The following is a 24,234-nucleotide window of genomic DNA, read 5'->3' as shown; positions in this document are numbered from 1 at the left end:
ACTAGATATCATAGAAGCAAAAAAAAAAAAATGATAAATTTTAAAAGTTTTGTTGTGGAGGAGTGACACAAATAAGTTATTGGATGCAGGAGAAGAGAACAATCATGAAGCTCAAAATTGAGTTTTCTATCGACGCAAGTACGCAACTATTCCTAGTTGTAGCAATAGCCTGCCTTGGCACCTAGCCTAAATGTAGGATTTTGACCATCTTTTGTTTCCATTTGCTCGTTTTCAGTCTGTCCATATAAGATATCAAATTCTCTTTCAGAGATTTTGAAGAATATTGGTAAAAACTATGACAATACTTTTAAGGATCTTTGAGATTATATTTGGCGGGTTGAAAAGGAATACAATTACCAGGAAAAGCGACCCCGTAGTCTTATTCATGGTTATTGTAATTCTTTAAGTTATTGTTTGGTTTAGTGGAGAATAAGGTTGGTACAGGTTGATTTGGTCCCAAGATTATTTAATCCACTATGATCTTAAGGAAAGGAGTAACAAACCCACCCACCTTGAACATCCTCTTCTTGATGGGGAAGGGGGGGGTCATGGGAATGCTATTTCAAATATAGATTTTGGCAATGGCATTCTATTCTCACATGATAAAAGTCCAAGGGTATCATCCTCAACTACCAAACCCTTCTTGCAACAAATTAAACACATTTTGCTTTTAAGTCAAATCAATAGGAGCCAAATAGGAATGCAGAACAAAAAAGACAGAGTAATTTGATTGGAAGAGCCAAGTTTAGTTCTTAGTGGTCACCCTGAAATCTCTCCATGAGAAAAGGGTGGTCAAAATTATCAACAATTAGGGTTTCAAGGAATTCATCTGAAGCAGATTGAATCCCACAAAAATGGTCATTTTTCTGGTCCATTACTTCTTCTTCTTCTTCTCTTTTCCAGTTTCAATTCAAGTAAATGGGTTTTCATAGTTTTCTTGAAACTCTAAGTGAATGATTATCAGATTCATTTAGGGAGGGAAAAGATGCCTCCAATATATTATGAAATTACTATAAACAATGTGACATTCTCATGTAGATCAAATATATTAGAAGGAATGTCAAGTGTATTTCAAGGAGATCACCCTTTCAACTATGTCTTCCCCATTTTCTTGTTGCAGGTTTCTATTGCTTGCATTCTCACTTCTACCACCAAGTTCTTGTTAGAACCCTTTGGTCAAACTTCATTTGTCTCCCAATTGATTGTAAGCTCTTATCTATCAAACCCTTGTTTCATATTAATTGTTTCTCTCTCTCTCTCTCACCCTCTTTGGGGTTTTCTAGGATTAGTGAGGATGTTGTCTTCATCATGTATATCATTATATTCAAAGAATATTAGCTCTGAAACTTTCAACCTTATCAAAGTTCATTCATATAATTAAGGGTTGAGAACAACTGATTATAAATTTAATGATTGATTTGAGGGTGATAGAATTCTTACAACATGTTGATTTTCGGATATGATGATGGTCTATGTGATGAAGATATCATTGTTCTCAGACCCCCTATTGTGTTGCCCCAAGCCTTAGCAATTAAGGACATCGTCCTGCTTTTGGTACCCCAAGCCCAAGCCCCCACAGGTTCGGGGTTTTGGTCTTGGCGAAAGCTCCACGAGCCCACCCAAAAAGCCTCGCAACTTACTAAGCTTTGGCATACACACCTACAACCTAGGCTCCAGACACTCTTGCGAGCGATGTGGGACTATCACACCTATCATGTGGATGGGACTATCCTCGCACGTCCCATCACGAGTAGGTTTCTTTTGAGCCTACATGTGTCTTTTGTTGGATGACGTAAAGCACATGTGACCTTTAGGCCTATCACCTGTGGGCCTCTCTAGCTATAGTAACATGTTAAGTTTGTGACTATCCAACTCAAAACCATAATGAGTTGAGAGGACCTAGCTATTATGTTCTTGGGTATTAGGGTACCTTCCCGTGGTAGTGTGTTACTAATTAATATATATAGTACTAATTATTGGTTGAATTCTTTGTGAACATGCAGGGAGGTATGCTTGCAGGGCCTTCATTTCTAGGAAAGACCAAGATCTTCAGAGATGAAATATTTCATAGAAGAACTTTCTACATATTTGAAACTTTTCAATATTTTGGGTTCATGTACTTCTTATTTCTTGTTGGAGTGAAAACAGATCTAAGTATTGTAAGAAAAACAGGTAAAAAGGCATGGATTATAGGTCTCTCTTGCTACTTCCTTCCTTTGTTTCTTACCCTCTCAGTTGCTTATGTTGTCAAGAACACAATCAAGTTAGACCCAAATTTGGCTAATTTAGAGCTCCCTCGAGCTGCATCATTACTATCTCTAAGTTCATTTCATGTCTTAGCTGTTTTCTTATCTGATCTCAAACTTCTCAATTCCGAGCTCGGAAGACTAGCAATGTCTGCTTCATTGATAAGTGGACTTTGTAGTTGGGTTTCGGGCTTTCTGTTTCTCGCGATTAGACAAAGTTCTGATGAACAAACTAAACATGTATTTCCATGGATCATCTTCTTTGCTTGTGTTTTGTTCCTATCAATTATTTACTTGTTGAGACCGATGATGTTTTGGATGATTAGACATACCCCTGAGCACAAAAATATCAAGGAAGGGTATGTACTTTTTATATTTGTTATGGTATTGGTTTCTTCGTTTTTCGGTGAAGTGTTAGGGCAACATTTCTTGATCGGTCCGATGATTTTGGGCTTGGCTGTTCCGGTTGGGCCTCCGTTGGGATCTGTTATAGAGGAAAAACTTGAGTGCTTTGTTACTGTGATATTATTGCCAATGCTAATAATTTCTGCATCAAGCCGAATAGACATATTTCAAATAGGATTCCACATATTTGGAGTTGTGGGTATTGTGATATTGTTCAGTTTTATTGGAAAGCTTATGGGGACAGTGTTGCCTGCTCTTTACTGCAGAATGCCTTACCAAGATGCTCTCTTACTTGGAGCTATCATGAACGTCCAAGGTGTTTTAGATTTAGAGTTCTGGTTACAAGCACTTAGACTAAAGGTACCCACATCTCTCTCTCTCTCTCTCTCTCTCTCTCTCTCTCTCTCTCTCTCTCTCTCTCTCTCTCTCTCTCTCTCTCTCTCTCTCTCTCTCTCTCTTATATATATATATATATATATATATATATGTATGTATCTTTCTATCTATCTGTGTATAGACACGACCACAGCATTCGAGTCATGTTTGACAAGCCAACATTGTGTGACTAGTCCATACCGACTAAGAAGTGAAGTCTCATAACCAATTGTATATCTCTACTAACTGCCAATTGGCTTCAAAATGGATTGAGGTCGAAGGGATCTCATTGCCATTGGGGACTTAACAAACAAATTAACAATCTCAGGAGTCGCAACTTACTCCAGAGTCTAAGAGTCGTGCATCCTCTCAAGAACGCATGAGGAGTTAGTTACGACCGACCGGAGTCCGGATACGACCCTTAGCTCTAAGAGGTCGACAGTTCGATGCTTCTCAATGTTATAATCTCTTCAAGTAAAAAAACAAACAGAGTATAGTGAGAAAATTACATCAAATTGGATTCAAATATCTGAACTAAAGAAATCCATAAAATCAAGAAATTGCTAGGTATCTACTCTGATTTTAATGTGTATTTTTGTTTCATATGAGCATTGTTCTAATCATCCATGCATGAACTACTTACTTGCAGCTTCTTAGCCCAGAAGTATATGGTGTCTTAATGGTGGGCATGATTCTTATAACTGGAACAATCTCTCCACTAGTAAGAAATCTCTACGACCCTTCAAGCACATACAAAGCATACAAGAGAAGATCACTCGAAAACTCGAAACAAAACATCGAACTCCGAATTCTAGCTTGTATCTATCAAGACGAGAACGTCCCAACCATTATTGAGATCCTTGAAGCTTCAAATCCAACAACGTTTAGTCCGATCTGTGTCTATGTTGTTCACTTGATCCAGCTTCTTGGTAGGGCTTCTCCACTACTTATAGCTCATAAGAGAAACTTGAAAAACACTTCAAACTTTAACCCATCTGCACGAATAATCAATGCGTTCCGATACTACGAAGATTTCCACCGTGACAGAGTTAATATAAATTGTTTCACAGCTATGTCACCTTATTCAACAATGCATGATGATATTTGCAGTCTTGGGTTAGAAAGAAGAACGACATTAATACTCGTTCCTTTTCATTATCAACCTTCTATTTCTACTGCATTACATTCCCCAATTTCAATTCGAAAAGTGAATCTAAACATTCTTGAAAAAGCTCCTTGCTCAGTGGGTATTCTAATCGATCGAGGTTCAGGAATTGCATCCTCATCTGCAATGTGTGTTGTTGATAAACGATGTTCATTTCGTGTGGCAGTTATCTTCTTAGGTGGTGGAGATGATAGAGAAGCATTAGCTTATGGTGTTCGCATGGCAGAAGACGTTAACCACGTTAATCTAACCGTTATAAGATTCAGACATATAGAAGAGAAAGTCGGACAAATAACCAATGAAGAAAAGCTAGATGATGATGCTATTAATGAATTTAGGTTTAGTAGTAGAGCTAAAGACAATGTACTATATAAAGATGAGGTAGTAAAAGATGGGATTGACCTTATTTCAGCGATGAAATTGTTTATGACATCGTTTCAACTTTATATGGTAGGAAGACAACACGATGGTGAGTCATTGAATTTGCTTGAAGGTCTTGATGAATGGAATGAGTTCCCGGAGTTGGGCGTGATTGGCGATCTTCTTGCTTCATCGGATTCCGATGAGTGTAACGGATCTGTATTGGTGGTGCAACAACAATGGGTTGCTAATAAATCAAGCTTGCTTGGTACCCCAAAATACCAATTTGAACTAAGAAAGTAATTTTGAGCTTAATTGAGCTAAAGATCCTGGTTAGTTCTTTTTTTTTGTTAGTGTTTTGGTTTATACTTGTATAATGCATACAAAAAAAATGAAAATTTTGATATAAACTAACATTTTTGTATTGGATTTTCGCAATCGTAGCATTTTCTTTAGCCACAATCCCAAATTTAATGATTTATACTTAGAGAATGTACGAAATATCATGGTGAAGTTTTTGTTCTTAATTCTTTTCTTTACTAATGGAGGAGGTCAATTGAAGTTGAAGATAAAGAGAAGGACTTGCAACAAAAAAAAAAGAGAGAGAGAAAGAGAAGGAATAAGGGTTAATTTCATTTTGGCCCATTAAATATGACTAACTCACTAAAAGGACTCTTATCTTGACCAACATCCTATATGACCCCTAAATCTTAGGGTTTATATCCATTTTGGCCCCCTAAAGATGACCAACTCACCAGAATGGCCCCCTAAAGATGACCAGCTTCTATTTTAGCCCCCTTTTTTATTTTTCTGTTAGTCAACTTTAACAGTCAACATAATTTTTACCTTTTTACCCTTCATTCTAAAATAACATTTCTTTCATGTCCTTTATCTATTTCTTCAGAGAGCCGGCGACCCCATTAACTTCACTCTTTTTCTTTTTTTACTTCATTTTTTTTCTTTTTTTATTTGTTCTTCTTCTTCCCCTAGCACCACCAAAAACCACCACCATCAAATCTCTTCTTCCTTCCTTTGTTTTCTTCATCCCTCTCTCTCTCCTATTTTTTTCCTCTCATCACTCTAATGTTCTTGCGAAGGGAAGTTTCTCATTCGCCACAATCCTCCCAAATCCCAGATCTGAGATTTGGGAGGATAGTGATAGTGAAGAACCAACCAATAGATGCTATAATGTGTCTGAAAACAAAAGAAGTGAACCAAAAATAAGAATTTGAGTTGATTAGTGAAGCTATTACCTTGACATTTGTAAAGATTTTGGACCATCATGAAGAAACTTTATAACCCAAGTAAGAACACTACTTGTTGTGTCATTTGCAGCAAAAGCTCACGGGGGAGGAATTAGGGATCTTGTTTGTTCGACAATCAATTTTGGGTTTGTTTTTCAATTTGGGGTTTGTTGGACAATCAATTTAACAAAAGCTATATTACCATTACATGAGGTTTGTTTTTCAATTTGGGGGTTTTAGTTTTGTTTGTTCGACAATCAATTTCAGAACTTATTGGGATTTGAGTAATATTGTTGAATGATATCACAGTTAGGTGAAGAAGATCAGTACATGAACTGAATTTCAAGTTTCAAATAGATTTTGAGGCAGACCACGATTAATTCATGGGGATGATTGATTCTCAATTTGTTTCTAATTATAAAGAACCCATCAGAAAGCTATTAAAGGTTTTTTCATGTATTCTAATGGTGGGTTTTAATTTTGGTTGCAGTCAAGAGATGGGTAGTATTCCTGGTTATTGGCTTTCTCTCTCTGCTGGGTTCTCTTTGGCTATAATAAATCGGATCTTCATAAGCTATAATTTTCTTCACTAATCTGTTCATATTAGACCTAGATCTTAATTTCATTCAAATGAATATTTGACTTATATTGATGGTGTTATTGTTGATATTTGCCTTTGATTCTTGATAGATGCTTATTTCCAGTTGATCGAATTACTTGCTGAAAAGTATTATAGTGTTATCTTTTGGGTAGTGTAATACACTTGTGTATTCTGGGGTAGGTGGTGAACAAAAATTTGGAGCAGGCAGTGAACATGGTATAGGTTATCATAAGAATTGTTACTAACTTTCCATGCTTGATGAGGTAACCATTGTTGTTTCTGGTAAAGAGAGAAATTAAGGCATAGAGAGAGACAAAGGGGGAAAAGGAAAAAGATATGGAAGAGAAGAAGACAGAGAGAGAATAGAAGCTTGAAGAAGATAGATAATATCATGGTGGTGGAAGAAGAAGAAAAGTTAGTTTCAAAAAAAAAAATCCCGATGTTGGGTAGCAAGATAAATATGGTACCACAAATAAAAAGAAGGGTAAATAGGGAAAAAGTTATTGAACTGTTAAAGTTGACTGGAACTAACTAACAGAATAGTTCAAAAGGGGGCCATATTGAAAGCTGGTCATCTTTAGGGGGCCATTTTGGTGAGCTGGTCATCTTTAGGGGGCCAAAATAGAATTAACCCTAAATCTTATCTTTGTTAGATCTTTTTATGACAAGTACTTTAGATTCCGAATTTGCCCTTTTTATTATTTTGTTAGATTTTTGCTGATTGTCATTATAAAAGAAAGGGAAATATTAGAGAGAGGAAAACTTTATCTTGATCTCTTTCTTCCCACCATTTCTTCATCATTTTGACCTCACGATTCAAAAAAAAAAATATTCATGGATGGAACCGTCAATGAAAGAAGCAAAACCTATAATTTGCCAAACTAATGTGAGTCGAAAGAGCTATTAAACATAAACTAGGGAGCTTAAAGGAATTAACCCTTAGCACGACCAAGTCAAATATTAAGTTTTATGTGTGTGTGTATGTGTGCGTGCGTGCGCCCGCGCGCGCGCGTGCGCGTGCGTGTGTGTGTGTGAGCGAGCAAGAAAGAGAGAGAGGAAGGGATTGAGAGTTTGAGACAATGAGAGAGGAAGAGAGAAGTGAAAGAAAGAAGGAAAGTGGTGAGGAAGAGAGAAGTGAAAGAAAGAAGGAAAGTGGTGAGAAAGAGAGAAAAGATAGAAATGGTGGTGGTGGGAGTTATTGGTCGGAGATGCGAAAGAAAAAGAAAAGTTGTGTCGCCGCAGAAAATTTTACAATATCTACCATTTTCCTTCAAAATTTTGTACCCAAAACATTTGACAAGATCTATAATTTCCTTTTAAAATTTTGCACGCCGAAAAATATTCTTGTTTCGCCACTGACACGACCTTTCTTTTCGTATTAGGGGCGTAGTCCTGAGAACTCTAAATAGTTCAGCTCATAACCCAAATACATATAGTAAGGGAGGAGGGTATTTTTACTTTGTTTTTTAGAATATACCCTCCTCTTCAACAACTAGATTACATCTCTCAAACTTATTTCAAAGAGTCGAGATTAAGCCTCCCAAACTGATTTTCAATGACTAAGATTAGACCTACCAAACTTGTCTCTAACTCTCTACGGATTGAAATTATAGAACTGTCTATGTCCACTGGACACGAGAGTTATAAACCATGGTTCGTATATACGAAATATTTTTTATAGTCCCTAGGAAGTACATTGGATAAAGAAAGTGTATTTGCTCACTAATAATGGGTTCTTTTATATAGTAGTACCTTGCAAAAGGAAGAAATCTATAACCAAAAAGGACATCTCATTAACCTCGTACATGAAAGGCCCATCTTTTCTAGGGTTTCCCTACCACATATGTCAGCAATCTGAAAATATCGAGGGTATCTTAGTCCTTTCCTTCTCTTTTCCAACTTTGACTCATAAATATGGACTAGGGAAGGGGGGGAACGACAAATGTCAAATATAGCCGTTGAAGTGGTGCTGAAAGGGTAACCGAATAAGCTCCAAGACCCAGAAGCGAAAGGTTTTCCTAAACTAAACCCCCTTTTCCCAACCATAAGTTTGTAGTGAAAACTAGCCGTTAGTTGGAGGAGCCTCTGAAGTCTGAACCCAACCCACCTGACTTTCTCTCTCTCTAATTTCATCTCCCCATGAAACAAGATTCCCTTTCTCTCTCTCTCTCTCTCTCTATCTACAAAACCCTCACCTTCCTTTCTTGCCTTTTCTTGTTTCTTCAATAGTAGTTGTACAGAGTATCATAACCCTAGCTGCAAAAAATCTAGTTTCTCTTCACTTCTTCACATTTCCATTACCCATGCTTAATCAAACTAACAAGACCTTGTACTTTTATACTTCCCCATTTCAATTTCTAAGATTTCTAGTGGAAATAAGTGCCAACCCACTTCCAATCTCAAACAAGAAGAAAGAAAAATGGAAGAACAAGTCTTTCTCCCACAACCCATTCCAAGTTCAATTCCATCTTATCAGTAACCATCTAATTGTACTTCTTTTACTAGTCTCAGCCGCCTTTCGACCCGTTTTGAGTTCTCAATGGGATGGTATTATTGTAACTCAATCTGATTATCAATCACTTCAAGCATTCAAACATGATTTAATAGACCCGAATGGGTTTCTTCGGAGCTGGAACGATACTAGTGATGGAGTATGCTCGGGTGGTTGGCGAGGAATCAAATGTGCTAAAGGCAATGTTATTGTCATTCAACTTCCTTGGAAAGGATTAGGCGGGCGAATCTCCGAAAAAATCGGACAACTTCAAGGTCTTAGAAAGCTTAGTCTCCATGATAATTACATTACTGGTATAATTCCTTCATCTCTAGGGTTCCTCCCAAATCTAAGAGGACTTCAACTTTTCAACAATAGACTTTTTGGTTCAATCCCACCTTCAATTGGTTCTTGTCTTCTGCTTCAAAGTATTAATCTAAGTAATAATTCAATCACTGGACTGATCCCGACTAGTCTAGCAAACTCTACCAAGCTTTATATAGTTGACCTAAGCTTTAATCATTTATCTGGTTCAGTTCCAATTACTCTCACTCAATCTCCTTCTCTGACATTTCTTGCTCTTAACTACAATAACCTCTCTGGTCTTATTCCTGATACTTGGGGTCGAAAAGGAGATAAGAACAACTCATATCAACTAAAATCCTTAACCCTAGATCATAACTTCTTATCAGGAAGAATTCCTGTTTCATTTAGTAAATTGGGTAATCTTGAAGATATTTCTATTAGTCATAATCAGATAAATGGAACAGTACCCGTAGAACTCGGCGAATTGTTGAAGCTCCAAAGGTTGGATTTATCTAACAATGACATTAATGGAAGCATTCCTTCAAGTATTGCTGAATTACCCAATCTCAATTCCTTCAATGTTTCTTATAATAATCTCTCTGGTTCTGTTCCTTCACTTCTACTGAAAAAATTCAATTCAAGCTCATTTGTTGGGAATCTTCAGCTTTGTGGGTATAGTTCTTCAACTCCATGTCCTTCTCCTCCACCTCAAAATCTTGGATCTTCATCGCCTGAAATTTCAAAACGACCCGATCATCGCCATAAACTTAGTACTAAGGACATCATTCTCATTGCTACAGGATCTTTTCTTGCAATTTTACTTCTGCTCTGTTGTATTTTAATCGTATGTTTGATCAGAAAAAGGTCTGGTTCAAAAGCGAAGGACTCTCAGGCAGGGTTTGGTAGAACTGCAGGAGCAGCAACAAGAGGAGAAAAGGGGGTATCTGAAACTGAAGTTGAAGGTGGTGGTGAAGCTGGAGGGAAATTAGTCCATTTTGATGGTGCATTGACTTTTACGGCCGATGATCTTTTATGTGCAACGGCTGAGATAATGGGGAAAAGTACTTATGGGACAGTTTATAAGGCGACATTAGAAGACGGGAGTCAAGTTGCAGTTAAGAGATTAAGAGAAAAAATCGCGAAGAATCAGAAAGAATTTGAAGAAGAGGTAAACGTTCTTGGTAAGATTCGACATCCAAATCTTTTAGCTCTTAGAGCTTATTATATAGGTCCCAAAGGAGAGAAGCTTCTTGTTTTCGATTTCATGCCAAAAGGAAGTCTTTCAGCTTTCCTTCATGGTAAGTCTCTTCAACTAATCTTTTGTTTCGCCTAACTATAATTTGAATTTATTAGTCTAACAGCTAATTTCTTTTGTTCTCGAACTGTTCAAAAATGCAGCCCGCGGGGCTGATGCACCGATAGATTGGCCAACGAGAATGAATGTAGCCGTCGGAGTAGCTTGTGGCCTAAGCTACCTCCACAACAATGAAAACATGGTCCATGGGAACTTGACATCCGGAAACGTTTTACTTGATGAACAGACGAATTGTAAGATCGGAGACTACGGATTGTCAAGACTCATGAGTGCTGCTGTTAATTCAAATGTGATTGCAACTGCAGCTGCTCTTGGATATCGTGCTCCGGAGCTCTCGAAACTAAAGAAAGCAAACACAAAAACTGATGTTTACAGTTTAGGAGTGATCATATTAGAGCTTCTAACAGGGAAATCTCCTGGTGAAGCTATGAATGGAGTTGATTTACCACAATGGGTAGCTTCAATTGTGAAAGATGAATGGAGTAATGAAGTTTTTGATGTTGAATTGATGAAAGATGCTTCAATAAGAGGAGATGAATTGCTCAATACATTAAAATTGGCTCTACATTGTGTTGATCCATCACCTTCTGCACGACCAGAAGTGAATCAAGTACTTCAGCAACTAGAAGAAATTAAGCCGGATCTTGCTGCCAGCTCCGGCAAAGATGGTGCTAGTGGTGGTGCAGGTACTAGTGGTGTCCTATCTAGAAGTGATTGAAAATAAGGTTTCTTTCCTTGATCATCACATGTGTTTGTGGTTAGTGTATGTGATGTGGTAATAGTGGTTAGAGACCTTAAGGTTAAGTTCTTTTATTCTTAGAGTTTTCTTTAGGTGTACTATGGCTTTGTCTCTCACTCTGTAAATATTAATTTTGTTATTGAATTTGAATGATATTCTAGGAGCGTACTTTATTTTTTTTTATCTTCGAAATTCTATTGATATTGAACTAAACTACATGGCTAACCCCAAACTTTGTATCCGATTGTTCTTTCTTTTTTTTTTCTTTTTTTTTTTTTGTTGAAACATTGTATCCGATTGTTCAATACTTGAAACATTGGGTTTGTGCATTATAGAGATCTGCAGCATGAACCCTAGGGTGCACCATTAGGAGGATGTCGTATTGGGTTTCAAAGAGGTGATATCAATAAATCAAAATGGTCGACGTTTGATACGTCTTATTAACTACCAATTTTCTTCATCAAAAAAAAAAAAACTACCAATTTTACTTCTTTTGTAATAAAAGACAAAGAATTATCATGAGCGAGAGATTTGGTATTTTTATCCTCTTTCATTTACCTTCTCCTGTCCGAGATTGTTATCTCTCCTATTTCATCTTCCTCTTGGAGATAGACGAGACTCGTCTATAGAGAATGACTACATGGTCGGCGAGTCTCATTCTCCCTTCCTCTCTCTCTCCTCTTCTTCGTCTAATTTACCTCAATAAGTTTGGTCTCTCAATAAGTTTCATATTTTACCTCCTTAATAATGTTAATTTACTTACTAGTTAAGTCACCCACCACACGGTCAACCTTAACATATACAAAATAGAGACTCTAGTCAAACACGGAATCTGTCCCCATGGCAGAAAAGAAATTTTCTTGGAAACAGGATGGCAAATCCGGAAACATGAAAAATTTCCCAAAAAATAGAAACAGAAGACAAGTCTTCGTGCCCAAGAAAGAAACAGAAATAGGAAACTACTAATACTAATTGGGTACCGAAAATATTTAGAAATATCTTTGAAACCCCCAACCCACCCACCCTCTATAAATACCTCCCCAAACGGATGGAACTTTTCACTATTCAATTCTATCAAGAAAGGGGAATCCCACTTTCATAAACTTCCTCCTGATTACTCTACAAATCAAGAAAAGAAAATCTACAAAAACAAGGAATAAGACTCTCTTTGAATTGTTGGGGAAGAAGGAAGACTCTTCTTGAATACTACTAGTACAACAGAAGATCAAAAGTAGAGAGAGAAAGACTAGTAGAAGTATACAACTTGAAGGCAGAGAGACATTATTAAAGAATCTAGAGAGAGAAAACTATATTACCCAATCTATACCCCCACCCATTGAAGCCAATAAGACAATCAATCAATAAGAATATTACTTGCTGCTTGCTGGGTAGAAGAAGAATTTCCTGAATACAAAAACTAGAGAGAGAGACATAAACAAGAAAGAAGAAACATAGAGAGAGAAACCGTAAAAATCATTGAAGACAGACAAAATAATAATATACTATTGAAGATGCTTACGGATTATCCTAAACAGTAAGTTCTTGGGTCCATTCTTTAATTGTTTGATTACTTTCTTGTTCTTTTAGGATTTGGGTTTTCTTGTTAATTACTTTATTGCTGGTTAGAATTGAAAATCTAAGACATTGTTTCTTTCTTGTTATTGAATTGATATAGGACTATAAGAATGAGAACCCGACGAACAAATTCGGTAGAACAAACTCTTGCAAAGTGGAAAGAACTAAACGTAATCGATAAATCTAAACAGATTAGAAAGAGACAAGCAAAGGGTTCGAAAAAAGGTTGTATGACAGGAAAAGGAGGACCTGAAAATTCACAATGTAGTTATAGAGGAGTTAGACAAAGGACATGGGGAAAGTGGGTTGCTGAAATTCGAGAACCGAATAGAGGAACTCGTCTATGGTTAGGTACTTTTCCTACTGCTGTTGATGCTGCTTTAGCTTATGATGAAGCTGCAAAAATTATGTACGGATCGTTTGCTCGTCTTAATCTTCCTCATTATACTTCATTACCACAAGAGTTGATTTCCCATCCGAATTCTTCAACATCTGGATTACCAGAGACTGGTAAAGTTGATGAATCTCAAGTTGAAGTAACAAAGATTGAATCTAGTGAAAGAGAAAGTGAGTTAGGAGTCACCATTACAGAGGACTTGCAAACTAGTCAAGCATCAATGTGTTCTTCCCATTCGGAGCAGACAGAAGAGATGGAGAATGGGTTGAATTCAGAGGACTTGCAGGAATTTTCCATGGATGATATTTTCTTCGATGTGGATAAACTTCTTGCTGATATTGAATCTGGTTCACCAGTCAGAGGAATGGATCAAAATCCGGAACACAACAAGCAAGAAGGGTCCCAGGATGGCACCTACGGAACGAATTCATCAAACATGTTGCAGAGCCTAGATGCAAACAATCAATCAGATTTCGGGTACTTACCGGAGAATCAAGATATAAACGAACAAGCCAGTTTGAACAATAAGGACCAAATGCAGTCTAACATGGATAAAATGTCTATCCCTTGTAACTTGATGTGGGATGCCGAAGATGAAGCTTGGAACTATGACCTTAGTCTTGGAGGTGGATTTTCATATTCTGATTTTGCAGAATTACAGAATTAGGTTTTACCCATATGCAAATACATGATGGACTTTCTGACTATATGAAAAAAATGCATTTATCAGATGAAAAGCTTGTAAGATATGAACTTGATCATGGAGGTGGATACCCAAATTCAAAACTTTAAAAAGATGAAAGTCATTCATGAATTTGGCTTGACGAATTCCTTATGGAGTGACTTGATCATGAAATTGGATTCTGGGTTTCTACAGATTCAAAATATTGACTCAAAAATTTTACTTTAATTTTTAGTGTGCACAGTTTTTTTTTGGAGTAATTACTAACTTGATTTAATTCAATTTTTTGTCTGAGCTGGATCTTCTATGATTTCATGTTTTATGCTCAATGGAATTAATAGCAGAGATCGTAATTGAGTAAAGTAGATACTATGGCAGTGCTTTTTGTTCTCATTGTACGGATTTGAGTCGTCTGACTAGTCTTATCAAAATCAACTCAAATCAGACATTAAAACGAGTCTAATATTATGAGTCAGACAAAAACTAACGGTTTGATATGTGATTCGAGACGATTAAGAAATCAAGTTAGATTCCTAGAGCCCGTGAGTTATCGGTCCATAGTGTTGTTGCGTAGGGGAATAGTATGTCTTAAACAATGGCGACGATTTTTGGGCAGGCTCGTGGAGCCTTCGCCAATAACAGAATCCCATACGTTACTTAGGAAACTTGAAAGCATAATCATATCAGTTTGTAAAGGTTACTCTGTTCATCTTGACCTTCCTGTGACTTGAAAGCATGAAAACTTAAGACATGGTAAAATAACAGTTCATGATTGTTACATTCACAACAAAAAAACTGCTCTTATATTAGTTATGCACTGAAAAGGAAACCGGTTATATTGATAAAGAAAAATACAACAAAACAGCAAAAGCGTTGTCTTTTTTTTTTATTATTGAGAAATCGACTACAATCTACGTTAGTCGTTACAAGGCATTGATATATCATGAAAATGTGATGAGCACGATAACCGCGTAATTTAAACCATAATGAAAGAGTTCTAAAGCGCGACAACATGAAAGAGGCCTTAAGAGCGACAACATGAAAGAGGCCTAAAGCCCGACGAATTCTTATATTATTTACCAAAGTAACAGGGAAAGGAATTCCCTAACCTTTTGATCATCTGAGCTTTCTTCTTCCTCCTTTAGCTACCTTCGCAATCGCCGGAAACGGAGTTAGTAATGCAGCGACTTTCAGATTCTTCTTAGTGCTTTCTTCTCCTGTGTTTATCTTTCTGGGTGTTTTCTGATGAAAGTAGAGGATTTTCATTAATCTTCCTTTTATCGTTTGTTTGTTCCACTGTGTCGGTGATTGTGAAGCAACTACCGACATAATTGAAAGAAAACGTTTTCACCCTTTCATTCTTGGGTTTAAGAAAATGGCACCAAGCAGTTGATAGTGGTGACACAAATTTTTAAACCGTCCAGTTGAAAATCGGACGAGGTGGAATCCATAATTATTGCATTTGGATTATTAAAAGTATAAGTAGTGTAATAAATTTATCGGATTTGACTATTGCGCTTATCACATATTCATGATGAATCAATGCTTTGTAACGACTAGCGTAGATCGTAGTCGATTTCTCGATAAAATAAAATATGAGTAACGTTATTAAAACATAAATATTTTCGGCATACTTTAATATTTAAAATCAACCTACTAAACAATAAATATTTTAAATAGTTGAAGTTCTCTTTCTTATTTAAAAACTCCTTACCATAATAGGATAAAATTTAAAGAAAAAATTGCACTCAAAATCGGTGTCTGTAATGCATCTAATAAACTACGAAAAAACGACCAATCAAAATTTTGACAAAGCAAAACAATATCACAGTCGAAGGTGTCACGAGCTTAAGGTTTGTGTTGTTGTGCTTATATAGCATACTCTATATCTAGGGGAAGTTCTCCAAGCAATCCCGAATTAAAGGCTCCCTTTCCACATAAACCGTCGGGGAAAATTTGTTTCAAATAATGAATAATGTATAGGGTAATTTTAACTTTTTAAAGGTGTCCTCGCAAAGTGTTATTGGCGCCTCCTCAAAACAAATTCGAGTAGGAGAATGTGAGGAAAAGGGGGGGGGGGGGGGGGGGGGGGCAATATTTAGAAGGAGGCCTATAAAACCACCCTAATGTCTATTCAACTTGCCAAAATTCAATAGCACCACGGTAAGGCCATAAATGTCCAATTCCCCATCTTTCAAACCAAATTTTGGAGAACACCTTTTTTTTTTTTCTTTTTTGTTGTTGAGTAAATTATGGAGAACATGTTAGGAAAAGAAGTCCCATTAATTTTTTTTTTTTAAATCAAGTCCCATTAAAATTGGTGCGGGTACGTTTAGAGCTTATCTTCGATGTATGTCCCTGCCGCTCAATTGTATTTTAGACTTTTTCGAGCCGACAATGTCTTCCCTAGCACGGGTTCGTCTTAGCACCACCTGGTGTTCGCCCGATAACCCGCATTACCCCAAAAAATGGCTCGGCATGGTCACTTGGCTAGTTGGCTCAGGAGAAATCAATAATGAATTGAACCATGAAATTTAATCATCTTCTTCTTCTTAAGAAATTGTTAGTTGGAAGGCAGATTAAAAAGCAGCAGCAGTTTCTGGAAAAAGCTCATTTTTATGCTTTTTCAGCTTCATGATTTCCTCACTTATTCGATTCCTTTCTCAGTGTCCTTTCCTTCCAAATTTCTACCCAATAATAACCTTACATGTCTATAAAACTACTGGTTGATTCCCTTACTCTTTATTCATGGGCATTTTGGTAATTATCTCTTCCTTGATTCCTTCTCCTCTAATCCCATAAATTGTTATACTGTTCAAAAATGAAACAGAGAAGAATTATAAGAGGAAAAATGGGAGAAGAAAAGAAAAGTGTTTTGAGAGGTTGTATTAAGACAACTAAGAAACCTTGGTTGGTGTCTAGAAGAAAAAAAGATGGTTCTTTTGTTACAAGTTATCGCGATCCAACTACTATCGAACGAGAGAAAAATAAAAAGAGAGAACAAAATCGTCGGTTGATAACTAAAAATATATTCAAGGGTCTTAGAATTCATGGAAACTATGAGTTACCGAAACATGCTGATAATAATGATGTACTTAAAGCACTTTGTAGAGAAGCAGGATGGGTTGTTGAAGATGATGGGACACTATGGAGAAAGGTAACTCTAGGTCATTTTTTTCTTTATTATATAGTGTGACTCGTGACTTGTTCGAATTTAAATAGAAATTTCAACTAATTTTCACATATATTTATCATTTCAGATTGTAAGTAAGTTCCATTAAAATGGGTCTAAAATAAATTGAAACGAATATTCTAACTATAGATTAGATGAGCAAAATTGAGTAAAGGTTGAACTTTCTTTTTATCTTTTTACAGGATTTCGCGAAAGATGCGACAAAAATCTCCAAAAGAAATATAGAAAATGAATATGTCAATTATGAAGAAGAAGCGATGGTAAGTTCTTCAAATTTGAATTCCAAACAAGGAGCATTAAACATTACTAGTCAAGTTAAACATCACTGTATCATTCCAAGCTCTTCGAAAACAAATGTGGAAATTGAATTTCCTAATCAAGAAAAAGCTCCAACCCAAGTTAATGCTTGCAATTTACATCGGAAAGATAGTAACTTGAATGAGTTTCAGTCGTTTCTGTCAAGATCTAATATGGTTTTATCGTCGTTACAATTATCTTCCACGACGAAACAATGTGACTATCTAAACCTTACTTTATCACTATGAAATACTAACATTATATCAAAATACTACATCAATATTAAGGTAAACTAATTTCTTTTCGATAACTTACCCCTTTTTGTTGTACTTAAGTGGTGTGTAAGAATGATTAAACATCCATCAGTATTCCAAGCGCAAACTCTGTCATGTTTAGAAACCAATGTGATTTGCTTATGTCTTTAAATAAGTTATACACTAACGATGTATTAATTACATAGAACTAATTGTGGGTATTGGGCTGATCTCGGGTCCATTTAAAACAAACAAAAGTTCCAATATAATTTAGAGACGGTTGTCTGAAATAATCTAAAGTGACTACTACTATACTCTTGAATGAAACAAATCAGACTCAGACCATTGGAGTCAGACAAACTAGAATTATGCAAGTGAGATTCAAATTCTACCAATTGCCCGTATAACTCCCACCGTCCCCTTTATGATGATTACTTTATGAATTTAAATTCTATAGGCACCAACCTCTTACTTTTTTTTCCCCATGAGCTCAGCTCTCATATAGTTCCGGCGGCCCAGGTTCAAATTGGGCAATGTAATGAAGACTTTTGTTTTTTAGGATTTTGCCTATCCTTTTCAAAAAAATAATTAGTTTCGAAGCAAATTTGTAATTTAAATTTACGCTACACTTTAGCGGTTAAGAATTTAAATCATGTTTCGTGGGTCAAGGATTCAAATTTTCCCGTAAACACTATCAGGAATTTTACTTTTTTTTTTTTTTGGAAGTCGACTACGATCAACGTATGTCGTTACATATGGCATTGATACATCAAAGATGTGATACGCACAATAACTGCCCACTCAAACTGAAACAAGAACCGGGCCTATAGCCCAACATGACAATGGCCTAAAGCCCAACTACATTATTTACACCCTAATAATCCCAAATCAAATAACCAAAGATTCCACCTTCTCTGGGATTCGAACCTGAGACCTCCAGGGATTTCTGGAGTTTATGTCAACACCAGGAATTTTACTTATAACATGAATGTGTCAATGCTTTCACAAACTTCTTTGATGTGTGTCCCTATAGCTCAACTTTTAAATTCTGGTTGGGCCTCCCAAATATTTGACGGGCCCCACCATTTTGTTTGTGATTTGAATAAGTGGATCGCGTTTTCAATTAAAAGATCCTCAGAACACATTCCTGTAAGCTATGTATAAAAGCATCTCCAATGGGGCACTCAATCTCTGACACTTAAGTGTCACATATGACTTTTTGGAGTTTTTGATAAAAAATCATCTCCAATAAAATACTTTGTGTGAAGAGGTATAAATCTCTATAGATGTTCGTCTAAGATGAAGCCGAGAGAGAGAGGTAAACTCGGTGAATCCGAATGAGATGGTAATGTGAGCTCGGATTGAAGCCGAGAAGGAGAGAGGGAGATTGAGATCGAGTGATAGAGAGAGGTAAACATAAAGTAAATAACACAAGAGTTTACGTGGTTCGGTCGGAGGATCACGACCTACATTCACGGAGAAAGCCGTGAATGGCTGGATTATATTATCTCCACAATCGTGGGATTGGTTGATTACAGACTCGAAGACTCAATGCAACTCAAATCAATGTAAAATACGTAGAGGCCACTTCTATTTATAGAGTGATTCGGGTATCTTAATTTCATAGGACTCTATCTAGGATAAGTATAAATAATATCTTCATATATCTTGGACGGTTGATACGGATCTCGATTCATCTCGATCTTTATACGCTAACACTTTGTTAGACACTCTAACATGAGGTGGACACATTTATTATAGAGTGTCTAGAGAGAGAAACTCTAAAATTAGAGTGTCTACTTGAAACTCTCTAAGTGTTACTTTATAATTCCGACCAATATAAAACCCTATTTTCCAACTACTTTTTATATATTGGATTGAAGAGGGACATGTGTATTAAGTTCGAAATATGATAAGTGGAGGAAGAGTATGTGATTATCAAAAAATGAAATTGATTATATTAAGAGTTAATTCCTATATGGCCCCCTACTTTGTGACCAGCTTCCTTTATGGTCCACTTTTTTCGTAAATTCAAATATGGCCCCCTATTTTCAAGTAAATGTCATTACTACGTTTCTTAATTCTAAATTTAAAACATTAAAAAAAATTATTTCCACCTCACCCCTCTCTCTCTCCACCTCATCTCTCCCTACACCTCACCCCTCTCTCTCTCTCTCCAACTCACCCTTTCTTTTCCGGCCGGCCACCTTCAAACCTAAAAAAAAAAAAAATCTCTCTCCTCTCTCTCTCTCTAAATTTTTCTTTTTTTTAAATCTCTCCACTCTCTCTCTCTCCAAAACTCCGGCGAAGGGGGTTTCCCTTCGTCGGAGGATCTGTTCACGAACAGATAAAAAAAAAAAATTTAGAGAGAGAGAGGAGAGAGAAATTTTTTTTTTTTAGGTTTGAAGGTGGCCGGCTAGAAAATTTTCCGGCCGGCCACCTTGCCGGAGAAGAAAGGGGTGAGTTGGAGAGAGAGAGAGAGGGGTGAGGTGGAAAATTTTTTTTTAATGTTTTAAATTTAGAATTAAGAAGGGTAGTAATGACATTTACCTGAAAATAGGGGGCCATATTTGAATTTACGAAAAAAAAAAAGGTCATAAAGGAAGCTGATCACAAAGTAGGAGGCCATATATAGGAATTAACTCTTATATTAAAACAGATTATTGTAACAATGAAATCAACTATAGTAGACTTTCTGAGATATATAATGTTAGAAATTGGTCATGATTATATTGGAGAAGAATAGGGATGAATGTCATGTAACGTAGTCAATTCAGAGTTTCAAACATCAACAAGCTTAAAAAGTTTGTGAAAGCATTCAAATGTAGAGAATAGACCCTTTGGGTATCACTAAAGCCATTTATCTCTACACCCACTTGCAACCCAACTTGGTGTACTATCTAAACCATTTCTCTCTCTCTCTCTCTTTCTCTCTCCTCACAAGTTGCATTTTTCTCTTTTTTCATGTCACAGCAAGTTGAGTACTTACAAATTCCAAGTTGCACAGAAGTTGTTGATTTTTTTGCTTATTTAAAACCAACATGCATATCCTCCTCTTTAATATTGGTCCAAGTTGGATATGAAGGATACCATTTCTAGCTTCTTCTAAATATGGCTAACTTTCTTTTTCTCTCAATTTGCAATTAATTTATCTAATAGGAGTATTTATTTCTAGTTAATTAATTAAAAATCCTTATGCCCTGATTTTTCTACCATTGACGATTTGAACAGGCTGGTTCAAATATAGCAGACTTCTTTCACAGGCAGAATATATTATTAATTAAAGTAAAGCCCAAAAAAGCATATCCTCATTTTCAAATTTTTTAACTAGTAATAATAATTATTATCCATATTAACCTAGATAATTTCCGACAATATTTTACTTTAGCAGAAAAATATGTACTCATGAAGTTAACGGGGAAGATAGAGTTACATATCCTTTTATGCTAAAGTACTTACTGTACATTTCATATGTGTTTTTCTACTGGAAAGATCACGATTCAAATTTTAGTTTTAAAAGAAATAATTAGGAGGCCATTTATAACTATGGAGGAAGAGAAGTTTTTGAGTCATAACATCTAGGGTGGTGCCGTAAAATAATTTATAACTCAATTGTGAAAATAGAATATCATCCATTCGAAAGATGTTGGTTGATATGTTCGGACATTGACATTTTTACATTTACATCAATATTCACATTACCCGCACTTCAACTCTCATAGGTAAGGCAATTTCGACGAGTTATTGATATATTTAAAAATTTAATAAAAGAAGTAACATCAACTACAGAGTCATGTTTGGAGTAAAAATAATCATTTCTCATTACATAAATGGTGGAATACACAATGGTGAATGACATTCTTATTACAGAAGATACCCTCTAACAAGGTAAACCACTAAAATAAGAAGAAAAAAAGTTCTTTTGTGGCACGGAGATACAAATCAACGTATTTGAAGAAGGAATATCGAGAAAAAAACATAACAAAAAAAACGATATTTTCTTCATGAGGAAGATAACAAGTTTGTACCGGTTAATTTCCCAGTAATTCGAGCCAAAGATAAAAGATTACACCGAACAATAGTGTCAATAAAAACACAAGTATCTTCTTTAGTATTACCAGTTGGAATATCGACGACGTACGATTCAACAACTATTGTTCCTAAACCGTTGGGTGATTGATGAAGAGTAGTAACAGATCTATAATTAGTAAGTCGATGATCTCCCCCTACAACACTAAAACTAATAACGTTTTTTTCATCGTCGAGTATCTCGAGACGTTCAGTACTTGTAGCAGCCGGTAAACCCGATACGACATTAACTTGTCGTAACGTACCAACATCACCGTTACCAGAAAGCAAAGAACAGCTCTTAACGAAATGTTTGTAAATTTGTGGGGAATCGAATCGGCGGAGAATAGACCAGACGGTGGAAACAGGAGCGGCGATTTGTTGAATAACGGCGGAGCAACACTGATTTGGACCGATTTCATGAACGTGGTGACGCGAGATTGAATCGGGTATGGGTGTTGGAGAAATATTATGGATTTGAGTAATGGGTTGTGGTTGTTTGTAGAAACTGTGAAGTTGGATTGAGGGTTTTGGAGATGAAATCATTTTTTCCTTCTTTTTTAGTGTTTGGGTTTTGATAGATTCCTTCTCTTTTCTTTTGTGGAGAGGAAGTTTTTCTTGTTATGGGGATGGAGAGTTTATGGAGTTTTGAATCTGTATATATGGAGGTGAGAGAAAGTTGCAGAGGTTCTAGAGAGAGAAAGTAAGAAGTGGTGTTTGAATGAAGATGAGAGAGGAAGGGGGGGATTAATGAAAGTTTTCATGTGGTATGGGAAAATAAAGTACATCTAGTTGATGGAATTCAAATTCCGAAGATGACCTTGGAAGTAGAGGAATTTACTGATCTATCCCGAGAGAAGATTTGGAGTGACAAAAAAGGACAGTTCCTCGTACTCTCGACCAGATCCATTGTTCGGATGAGTAACAAGTTGATTCTCTCAATTTTGTAGACAGTTGTCTAAGGTGTAGGGTCATACCTACTATGGGTGGGAATTGAGTCGATCGGTCCTCATGGTTACAGAGGCATGGGTCGAGCTCAGCTTAGGCACTCGCTACAGACTTCATGCTTTTGGAGCGTATAATCTTATCTGAACTCGGACGAAGCCAATGATTGTCAGGTTTTCTCGACTTGATTTCCACCCTAATGGACAATCGTTAGGCTCGTATTCACATTTTAGCATCGAAAGAAATATGAGAAAAGGAAAAAAATATATATTCTAATACTATTTTGTTTCCGCACTTGCACTTTTTTTCGTACATTCTGTGATAGTTGCAATTTACAAACAGATTGTTAAAGAGAAGATAATAAATAACCCGTGGATATCGAAGTGATGTGACGTCTATTCGAATGACTTTGAATAACTTTATCATTGAAAGTTAGATAATTAGATTGACATTAATCTCCTCAAACATATCCAAGGAGGGTACTTGTGCCATTTTGATCTCATCCTTCTTCACAAGAAATTTAAAGAAAATGGCAATTGGGCCAACCCACAAAGTGCAAGTTGCAGGAGAGAGTCTTAAGTAGCTGGTGGAACAATGTGGAAGTTATTAAGAAAGCATAAAAAAGGAGATGGAATAATGAAAGGAAGAAGAAACTTCCATATTTTTTTAAATTCAATTCTTATCGATGATAAATACATTTTAGGTATTGATATCGAAAATTTTAAGATATCATTTATGGATTGAAATCAATTTTTTTTAGATATTAGGTCGTGTTATCTCATTTGATAAGGTTGGTAGAATTTAATGGATATCTATAATTTTCTTTACAATTATATCTCGAAACAACTAATTTTTTTTAATGACGTCTGTACTATAGTTAGACTCAGTTGTGTTAAAATTGTCTAGGCATAAATTTAATATTTTTAGTTGCCATAAATTTAATATTGCTACAAGAGTTGCAATTTTTTAAGTAAACTATTTATTTATGCAAGTAGTAAACTAAATTTGTAGACTTATTTTATAAAAAAAGAATAGGCTAAAATTTAGAATTAATCATATTTTAAGTCCAATGTCTAATTATCCTTAGATTAATTCGGACTACGATCATACCAAGCCAACCGATTTTGGAAAAGAAAAGAGAAACAAAAAATGGAACAAAATTACAATTTAATAAACTTGTAAAGAAGGAATAATACATAATATACATTTAATAGATTAAAAGTTCAAGACTAAAATCATCATTAATAACACATCGGGTTTGAGGATTTTGAACTTGTAAAGAAGGAATAATACATAATTTACATTTAATAAACTTTAAAATATTTACAAGTTACGAAATATATATTGTGTACGGGTTGTAGTTGGAACTAAATAAAGTAATGAAAAAAAACTAGAATAATTAGGTAAGCATGGATGTCATTGATGAATCAACTTGCTTTAGAGAAAGACTATTAAGAATTGGAAAGGTTAAATAATAAATACTTAGATTAAAACTTGTTTAACAACAAAAGAAAGAAGATCTCAACAATTCTAATTAAAAAAAAAAAATTTAGAAATCTTTATAGAACTTTCCATG

General features: G+C 35.8%; 3 protein-coding genes, 1 long non-coding RNA gene and 1 pseudogene across 4 annotated transcripts; 4 read left to right on the top strand and 1 right to left on the bottom strand.

Annotated features, from left to right (window-relative positions):
• Positions 1–273: 273 nt before the first annotated feature.
• On the top strand, positions 274–4,975 carry LOC147541759 (cation/H(+) antiporter 15-like). Its single transcript, XM_086636308.1, has 3 exons — positions 274–1,204; positions 2,004–3,011; positions 3,676–4,975. Exons 1-3 carry the CDS (start codon positions 986–988, stop codon positions 4,852–4,854), a joined length of 2,406 nt encoding a protein of 801 aa, XP_086492434.1. The 5' UTR covers positions 274–985; the 3' UTR covers positions 4,855–4,975.
• Positions 4,976–8,338: 3,363 nt separating this feature from the next.
• LOC147541758 (putative leucine-rich repeat receptor-like protein kinase IMK3) lies at positions 8,339–11,412 on the top strand. Its single transcript, XM_086634788.1, has 2 exons — positions 8,339–10,491; positions 10,592–11,412. The coding sequence occupies exons 1-2, from the start codon at positions 8,700–8,702 to the stop codon at positions 11,224–11,226; spliced, it is 2,427 nt and encodes an 808-aa protein (XP_086490914.1). The 5' UTR covers positions 8,339–8,699; the 3' UTR covers positions 11,227–11,412.
• Positions 11,413–12,244: 832 nt separating this feature from the next.
• LOC147541757 (uncharacterized) lies at positions 12,245–14,266 on the top strand. Its single transcript, XM_086634789.1, has 2 exons — positions 12,245–12,781; positions 12,923–14,266. Exons 1-2 carry the CDS (start codon positions 12,759–12,761, stop codon positions 13,884–13,886), a joined length of 987 nt encoding a protein of 328 aa, XP_086490915.1. The 5' UTR covers positions 12,245–12,758; the 3' UTR covers positions 13,887–14,266.
• A 2,448-nt stretch (positions 14,267–16,714) lies between these two features.
• LOC147541756 (uncharacterized) lies at positions 16,715–17,829 on the top strand. Its single transcript, XR_015223685.1, has 2 exons — positions 16,715–17,058; positions 17,277–17,829. It is a non-coding gene; the product is annotated as an uncharacterized LOC147541756 (long non-coding RNA).
• Positions 17,830–21,621: 3,792 nt separating this feature from the next.
• Positions 21,622–22,402, bottom strand: LOC147541755 (abscisic acid receptor PYL4 pseudogene; annotated as a pseudogene).
• Between the last annotated feature and the right edge of the window lie 1,832 nt (positions 22,403–24,234).

The sequence above is a fragment of the Eschscholzia californica genome, unplaced genomic scaffold (genome assembly GCF_041429995.1).
Source record: "Eschscholzia californica isolate CP2 unplaced genomic scaffold, dmEscCali1.0.p SCAF_4, whole genome shotgun sequence".
In the NCBI taxonomy this organism is placed as follows: Eukaryota; Viridiplantae; Streptophyta; class Magnoliopsida; order Ranunculales; family Papaveraceae; genus Eschscholzia; species Eschscholzia californica.
This window is presented reverse-complemented; position numbering and strand designations above follow the sequence as displayed.